The sequence below is a fragment of the Pyrus communis genome, chromosome 9 (genome assembly GCF_963583255.1).
Source record: "Pyrus communis chromosome 9, drPyrComm1.1, whole genome shotgun sequence".
Lineage (NCBI taxonomy): Eukaryota > Viridiplantae > Streptophyta > Magnoliopsida > Rosales > Rosaceae > Pyrus > Pyrus communis.
The window spans coordinates 9,393,093-9,402,059 of record NC_084811.1 but is presented as its reverse complement, the minus strand read 5'-3'; the positions used below and the strand labels follow the sequence as shown (position 1 = coordinate 9,402,059).

The window sequence follows — 8,967 nt, the reverse complement described above, 5'->3', positions numbered from 1 at the left end:
CCTAGCTAATATACAATGCAATATGAAAAGATACTTACATGTAACAGTGTATTGTTGATAACAAATAGAACAGTAGCGTACTAAAAGGTGCATTTGGAACTTGTAAGTCCAAAATGCTTCAAGTTCTACTTTTCCCTATACTTTTCTTTTGGGTCATTTGAACAAGGACAAAACTGAGGCTCAATGAACACGTAAATCTTAGTTAAGTCTTCATCAAGCAATCAATCACTCGTTGATTCCAGAGAGGTAGGGCCTGTAATTATGCCCAATTGCACTGCGAGGACAAAGACCTAGGAGCTGCAGACTATTTTCGGTCTCCTCACAATCAGTGGCTATAATTCAATCAAGATTATGTTCTATGTGATAAGATATATCGTGTATTTGTGTTTCGTATGCATTCCTGTAAACGAAACTTGATTTCTAATTTCACAGCCAAAAGAGAGGAAAAAACAGAGTTTCTTATTTGCCATCTGTATTTTGGTGAGGATGGAGCATGCACGTACTACTGGAGGCAGGCTGAGTTTGGTTAAACTCTTTCATGCCTTCATTTTTCTATGCATGAGCACGCGTATGGGATCTGCAGCACTCTCCAGCACTAGTCTTGGAAATGAAACCGATCGCATGGCGCTACTCAACTTCAAGAAAAGCATCACTCAAGATCCTCTCCATGTCATGAACTCATGGAATGAATCCGTCCATTTCTGCGGTTGGGTAGGTGTTACATGCAACCATTACACCAAAAGAGTCTTCATGTTGAACCTGCAAGATCAGAAATTGACAGGCTCTTTACCTCCTTCTATAGGAAATCTTTCCTATCTTACTAGAATCAATCTAGGAAGCAACAACTTTCGGGGTGAAATTCCTGAAGAAATTGGTCGTCTGCAAAGCTTGCACTTTCTCAACTTGTCTCACAATTCCTTCGGCGGGAAAATTCCAACCAATTTATCCCAATGTACACAACTAAAGACAATTGAGTTTAGTTACAATGAGGTTACTGGGTCAATTCCAAACCAACTCAGTTCCTTGTTGAAATTAAATCATATGCAGCTTTTTAATAACAATCTCACAGGAACCGTCCCGGTTTGGGTAGGAAACTTTTCTTCCCTGCATCATTTTGATCTTAGCTATAACAATCTTCGAGGAAGCATACCCAATGAGCTCGGGCGGCTAACAAGGTTGCGAAAACTCGCATTTGTAGGAAGCAATCTCTCTGGTATAATCCCTACTTCAATCTATAATATTTCTTCCATATACTTAATTTGTGTTGCTCAAAACCAACTGCATGGAGAGCTACCGCCAAATATTGGCATTACTCTTCCTAATCTCAAAAAATTTGTCGGTGGCAAAAACAAATTCACAGGAAATATTCCTGCATCATTGTCAAATGCTTCTAGATTGCAACTTTTTGACGTTGCTAAAAATGATTTTACTGGAACAGTCCCTGCTCTTGGATCCTTACAAAGCTTAGTTTGGCTAAACCTTTATAGCAATAGACTGGGAAGTGGGAAAGCTGGCGATCTTAATTTTCTCAAATTCTTGGCTAATTGTACTAGTCTTGAGTTGTTGATTCTTGCCGACAATCAATTTGGAGGAGAATTGCCTGTGTCCATTTCCAACCTTTCTACCACACTAGGAAATCTTTATCTGGGTTATAATTTGATACATGGAAGCATCTCTTTGGGCATTGGAAATCTTGTAAACTTGGTCTTTATGGGAATGGAAGCTAACTATTTAAGTGGTAGTCTCCCTGAAGAAATTGGGAGGCTTCAGAAGTTGGAAAAATTATTTTTGGGCGGCAATAATCTTTCTGGGCCAATCCCTTCGTCCCTTGGTAACTTGACTTCATTGATAGGACTCCATCTAGATGATGATAGATTTGCAGGAAATATACCAGCAAGTCTAGGAGACTGCCAACAGTTACTAGAGCTTGACCTTTCTGGTAACAATCTAATAGGCACCATACCTAAAGATATTTTTGGGCTTTCATCCCTTTCAATTGCTTTGAGAATGTATGACAATCATTTAACTGGTTCATTGCCGTCAGAAGTTGGCCATTTGGTAAATCTGGTAGAGCTAGATTTATCAGGAAACAATTTATCAGCTGAAATTCCCACAACCCTCGGCAGTTGTATTATGTTGGTGCGTTTGTATTTGGGAGGTAATGAGTTTCAAGGAATAATTCCTCAATCTCTTAAAAGTTTAAGAAGCCTAGAAGATATGGTTCTTTCGCACAATAACTTATCTGGGCAGATTCCTGAATTTCTAAGCAAGTTTAGATTTCTTAGGCATCTCAACCTTTCATATAACAATTTTGATGGCAAAATTCCTGAAGAAGGAATCTTTTTAAATGCAACTGGCCTCTCAATTTTCGGAAATCCTAAGCTCTGTGGTGGCAACTCGAAGTTACATTTACCTGCATGCCCCAACATAAAGCCTCATTCATCTCGAGGCCTACTTGCCCGACATGTAGTCATCCCTGTAGCTTGTGCACTTGCCTTCATAATTGCTATGTCTTGCTTCATTGTTGCATGCTCTATGCTTAAAAAGCGAGGAGGTATACATGCAGCTTCACGTTCTTATAAGGATTGGAAATCAGGTGTTTCTTACTCAGAACTTGTTGAATCAACTAACGGGTTCTCTAGGGAAAATCTGATTGGTTCAGGAAGTTTTGGTTCTGTTTACAAAGGAGTAGTCCCCATTGATGGAACTCTTGTTGCAGTGAAGGTATTAAACCTTCAACAACAAGGAGCATCCAAGAGTTTTATGGATGAATGCAAAGCTTTGAGAAGCATAAGGCACCGTAATCTTCTCAAGATCATAACTGCATGCTCAAGCATTGACAATCAGGGTCAAGATTTCAAAAGTCTAGTTTTTGAGTACATGGTGAATGGAAGTCTAGATGTTTGGCTGCATCCCAGAGATGATGAGCAATATCAAAGCAAGAGATTGAGCCTTATCCAAAGACTCAATATTGCAATTGACGTTGCTTCTGCATTGGATTATATCCACCACCGTTGCGGAACTTCAATTGTTCATTGTGATATAAAGCCAAGTAATCTTCTTCTTGACGATGATATGGTGGTTCACGTTGGTGACTTTGGTTTAGCAAGGTTCCTCTTGGAGGCGTCTGATGATCCCTCTCAAAGTCAAACCCTGTCAACCGGGTTAAAAGGTTCAATAGGCTACATTCCTCCAGGTATGAGTTTCTGTCACTTCTAGTGTTTCTCTTCCTAATAACATATCACTAGGCCAAATTAAGTCCTAATGTCTCTGTTGAATGGCAGAGTATGGCATGGGAGGCCAAGTTTCCATCTTTGGAGATATTTACAGCTTTGGAATATTGTTGCTAGAAATATTCATAGGAAGAAAACCTACAGATGACATCTTCAAAGATGGTCCAAGCATTCACCAGTTCGCGACCATGGCAATGCCTGACCATGCCATGGACATAGTTGACCCTTCATTGCTGGTTGAATGTGAAGATGCACATGGTGATCGAATCCCAGTTCAGGCAAAAAGGTTGGAGGAATGCTCAGTTTCAGTGATGCAAATTGGACTCTCATGCTCTGAGATACCACCGTCAGAGCGGATGCTTATGGATGTTGTTGTCAACAGATTGAAGAAAATTAGAGAATCATATCTCAATTTAAGAGGTAGAGGCTAGAAATATAAATGTGAGTCCCGTTCTCCTAGACACCATGGTGCAAGAAAATAGTGGTCAACAACAGTTTGATCTTAATCCAACGGTGGAGGACTTAAGATTGAATGCTAGGTGACCACAATTTTCTTTGACCACGAGTTCTAGGATAACGGGACTGATAAATGTGAGGTTAAGTTTGTTGCATTCTCGTGTCTATGTGCAAGAAATCATTTGAATAAGGATATTATATGTATCAAATTTGTGTGACATCATGTAAGGTTGAACTCAGCACTTCATACAGTAGAATAAGGAAAGAATGTTTCATTTGCTTTCTAGCTTAATTGGTCTTATTAGTCCCACCATGTCATTTGAATGTCTCATAGGTAACACAAAAAATCTCTACTGTTACTTGTCAATTTGACCCTCAATCAGTCATATGGTGTTACCAATCCGCATGCTATAATATAGTTGGACGAAAAAGTGTTTTATTATTCATGAACCGAAGATAGTGTTAATGACAGACGCATAAGTTAAAACACGAATGAATTGGTAACACCGGAAAACTTTCTCCCTATTATGGCTGTGATCCCAAAATTGTATGATACTGTTAAAAGGTTTCCTTTTTAGACGTTTGAGTCAAAATCTTAAAGTAGCCTATCATTTCAAAGATTTATTGGTAACATAGGACCTGACCGCAAATATTCTTCTACCCATTGTAATGATAAAACGAAGGTTAAAAGAGAGTATTGTCAATAGCAGAGAATTATCAGGACTTGGGATTAAAAGCAAGAATGGAATACCCATTGCTACAAAAGGAAATAACATTTCTGTTCCTTAATTGAATCCAGTAAACAAAACAGAGTTCTAAAAAATATATAATCTTAATTCTCATTTTATAAGCAATTCTACGGACAAACAGAACCAACAAACCAGGATTACTGGAGAACGCGCATCAAAATCTGACCATTCTGGCAAAAGCCTTTGTTCTTCGCAAGGACTGTATTCATTGCCTCAGTTTGAGAAGCAACACAAACTGTCGCAAATTTAAAGGGTTCTGGGAAACACCTGCAGCATAGTTTCAAATGAATAAAATAAAATTCTATTACAATAAAAGCATGTTACAAATGATATATACACATATATGTGTGTTATTCACAATTCGTTCAGCATACCTGAAAATTATCTGGAAGGAAGATGAATTGTATTCACAACCAGACAAAAATCGCCCTACATCTTCTGGAGCCGCAGTTTGAGGGATTCCTTGCAATAAAACCCGATAATAGAAATCAAGTCCATTTCATGTGATAGAAAATTAATTTTAGGCTAAAGTGTCTTGGATTACATTTAAAGAATTATGGCATATACTTGACATAGGGGAAATAATAACTCCAAACTACGAAGAATCGGTCTACATATGAACATATGGAGCCTATTTCTCTTCGATCAATAGACTCAATACATATGTCAGCCTCAGTTATCGACTCTCGTCTGAAGGCTCATGCAAACATACTAAAACAAAAATTCACTACGTTGCCACATAATAGTTCCAGCGATTCTGCTTTCACAAAGAAGCAACTGTATCCAGGTAATATTTACATGTTATCCAGATTAAAAACCCTACTTAAACGGAAGAATTTGAATTCATTAGGTTCAGCCTTGAAAGCCAAACATTTGGCACTCTCAGGATGAATATATCAGTGTTTTAAGGCATCAATCCTGTCTTACTACTTGGTCCATTCCACAAAGCAAGCAATTTTGTTGCATGAAGAATCATTCCGAACACGACCAACTTGATCAAACATTTCATTAAAAACAATAATAAGCATGCAAAAGAAAACGTTGACTTACAGTTTTTCCATCATGGGAAGTAAGATTGTCCCACTGCGATCGGTTAGCCTGTCATTCCCAAACCCAGAATCAGCACACTACGACACAAAATAGGCGCACAACAATCATATCCTATCAAAGAATCCATGACAGCATTACCCTCTCCAATTTATACAGGCGGCCCTTCCTGGAAATCACCCTAGTTGCATTGTCAAAAGCTTTCCATGACTGGAACTGCACTACCTCCTCTTACCCTTCCACTTCAATTATGTCCCCATTACCATTACACTCTGTATCCTTACCTATACCACCCATATTAGTCACTCATGTTCCTTCCCTTTCCATTAGTACTTCTCCTACAGTACCCTTACCATCACATCCACCACTTCCCACTACCTCTACTCATCCTATGCAAACTATATCCAAATCTGGAATTTATAAACCAAAAGCATACACTGCAACCAAACATCCCTTGCCATCTACCCTGAATCTTAAGTATGTCTCTTCTACCTATTTGCAAGCCTCTAAATTTCCCCATTGGAGGACAACAATGCAAGAAGAATTCAATGCCTTGCAAAGTGCTGGAACTTGGGCATTGGTTCCATCTAACCCATCTCAAAATCTAGTTGGGTGTAAGTGGGTCTTTCGCATTAAAAGAAAGCCTAATGGCTTTGTGGACAGGTACAAGGCCAGATTAGTGGCCAAGGGGTATAATCAGTAGGAAGGAATCGATTATAGTGATACTTTTTGCCCAATGGCAAAGCCCGTCACCATCAGAATCCTATTCACTTTGGCAGTTCAGTCTAATTGGTTTCTACATCAACTGGATGTTAGCAATGGTTTCTTACATGGCAATTTGAAGGAAAATGTGTTCATAACTCAACCATCTGGATTCATCGATCAAGATCACCCCAATCATGTCTGTCATTTAAAGAAATCTTTATATGGATTGAAACTAGCTCCACGAGCTTGGTTTGAGAAGCTACAGTCTGCATTAATTTCTATGGGATTTCAAGCCTCTCAATCAGATCACAGTTTATATGTCATTCACAAACCAGTTCTAGTTCTTGTCCTTATCTATGTGGATGATATACATGTGACTGGACCTTCTTCAACTACTTGCAGTGATGTGATATCTCAATTAAGTGTTCAATTTCCTGTCAAAGACTTAGGAGATCTTCATTACTTCCTTGGGTTAGAAGCACAAAGGTCTTCTGCAGGCGTTTTTATTCATCAGTCTAAATATGTATTAGACTTGCTTAAAAGGACAAAAATGGATGGAGTAAAGCCCTGTGTTACTTCTCTCGGTTCTGCTAAACTTGACCACATTGGTGCATTGTTTGCAGATCCTGCAGAATATCGACAAATTGTTGGGGCTCTTCAATATCTCACTTGGACAAGGCCTAATCTTTCCTTTGCTGTTAACCTTGTTTGCCAATTCATGCATTCTCTAAGAGATCAACATCTTCAAGCTGTAAAACGGATACTAAGATATCTCAAAGGCTCTTTTGGACATGGTTTGTGGTTTCCCCAGGTTTCATCCTCTTTTACACTCAAAGTCTTTTCTGATGCTAACTGGGCTAGTTGCTCTTTGGATAGACGATCAACTGGTGGTTTCTGTATCTTTCTTGGTCCTTCACTTATTAGCTGAAGTGCAAAGAAGCAACATCTCTGCGATTGCTTTAGCCTCAAATCCTGTCTTCCATGCTCAGACCAAACATGTCGAAATTGACTACCATTATATTAGGGAGCTTGTTCTTGCCAAGCTTCTCACAGTTTAGTTTGTATGTAGTCAAGATCAGCTAGCAGACATTCACACCAAATCTCTTTCTCGACAACGGTTTCTTGATCTAAGATCCAAGCTTTCACTTCAACCTTCTCCGTTTAGCTTGAGAGGGTGTGAAGAGAATAATAGAGAGTCAAAAGTTAGATAGAGTTAGTGTAGTAATAATTCTTTTACTTTTACCCTGTGGTAACTTTAGTTAGGAGTTGTTATATATACTTTGTAAAACTATTATCTTGAGATAATGAGAAAAGATTTCATTTCCTCAGTACCGAGCAGCTTCCCATATGCCAAACCTCAAAATATCATATATACACATTACCACATTCACCATTAGAAATTAATCCCAAAAACCGTAAACGCTAACTTGCTTATGGGAATGAGAAATGTCTGCGGCATTCGGCAGGTCAGTTTATTATACCTGCTGTTGGGGTTCGAAGAAGTGGATCGATCGGTGTGAGGCGTCGTGCATCTGATCGTACGGCGAAGGCTCCCGAGGCTGAGCGGACGGCGGAGTCTTGAGGTGGCTTCTCCGCTTCCGTCGAGAACCGTCTCGCTGGTTCGTAGAGGACCGAAGGGAGGGTGCGGTTCTGCGCCACGGCCATACGGGCGGCGACGTTGGAAATGGTTGCAGCACGAAGAAGACCGAGCTTCCACATTTTTGTTCCATGGTGGTTGTCGTTTTGAAAAAGAGGAATTTGAGAAGTGCCCGTAATTGTAGCGAAATTATAAATTTTGCCCCTGGTAAGCTAATAGTGGGCTGTTGCTCTTCTTCCATTTATATTAGGCTTGAGGAAAGCCCAGGTTTGAAATGTCTTAAGCTCAGCCCAAAAGAATGAATAGTCTTCTTTGAGAAGGCCCAAGTGAAGCTAAACAAGTATACAATGTACGGAAATTTTATCCTGCGTACTCTAAAGTTGCACGAAATAAATAAATAAATTTTGTATGTTCGTCGGAGTAACCATATGTATCGAGAGTACTATTTTTCTTTTTATCCAAGTGTTGCGGGGAAGAATAAATACATTATAAAACACTAAGTGCAAAAGTGAATGTTCTAAACCATTTGAATTACAAGGTCATTACAACTCTATAATATTACTTGAATTGTTCGGGTTGAAGAGACAAATACTTGAACTTATATGCTTCTTCTGTTCTTCACAACTTCAATCAAGTGCAAATGTATTTGCAAGTTCTGATGGAATGTCTCTTGGAATCCATACAAACAGCAATATCGAATAAAACCACCAACAAATTATATTCGATTATTTCTGGATTTCTCTTTTTTTCTTCGAATTCTCTCGAGATTAATGATATATCAAACTTAAATAAAGATTGCTTCAATATTATATAAATATTGGACAAGATTTCATGACACTCAAATCTAATACTATTAAATTGTACATTTTAATAGAAAAAATATATTAATATCATTTAATTTGAACATTAGTGTATTGCCGTCACGTTCAAGTATAATAGAATTAAGGTGCGTTTGTTTACCTTCGTTAAATTTCACTAGACTAGACTACATTAAGACTTATTGAAATTTTATGTTTGTTACCGAGAGAGATTAGGTTTAATGAGATTAGCTTTCACTCGCACAAACTACAAGCTCGCTAGCGGGCCTCTAGCAAACCTATGGGATTGCTAAAACAAGATAAAAATGTAATTTGACCCACACCTTCCTCTTCCCTCTCTGTAATTTCACTTTCTTCCATTT

At 38.6% G+C, this 8,967-nt stretch overlaps 1 protein-coding gene and 1 long non-coding RNA gene across 2 annotated transcripts; one reads left to right on the top strand and one right to left on the bottom strand.

Annotated features, from left to right (window-relative positions):
- Window positions 1-310: 310 nt before the first annotated feature.
- Window positions 311-4,306, top strand: LOC137744051 (probable LRR receptor-like serine/threonine-protein kinase At3g47570). Its single transcript, XM_068483913.1, has 2 exons — window positions 311-3,196; window positions 3,285-4,306. The coding sequence occupies exons 1-2, from the start codon at window positions 487-489 to the stop codon at window positions 3,662-3,664; spliced, it is 3,090 nt and encodes a 1,029-aa protein (XP_068340014.1). The 5' UTR covers window positions 311-486; the 3' UTR covers window positions 3,665-4,306.
- A 91-nt stretch (window positions 4,307-4,397) lies between these two features.
- LOC137744052 (uncharacterized) lies at window positions 4,398-6,149 on the bottom strand. Its single transcript, XR_011069578.1, has 3 exons — window positions 5,627-6,149; window positions 4,813-5,536; window positions 4,398-4,705 (listed from the first exon to the last, which is right to left on the bottom strand). It is a non-coding gene; the product is annotated as an uncharacterized lncRNA (long non-coding RNA).
- Window positions 6,150-8,967: the final 2,818 nt, after the last annotated feature.

Excerpts from the sequence above, each read along its gene's own strand:
- LOC137744051 (XM_068483913.1), top strand. The coding sequence starts at position 487 with ATGGAGCATGCACGTACTACTGGAGGCAGGCTGAGTTTGGTTAAACTC. Across the intron at positions 3,197-3,284 it reads AATAGGCTACATTCCTCCAG|AGTATGGCATGGGAGGCCAA; the intron begins GTATGAGTTTCT and ends GTTGAATGGCAG.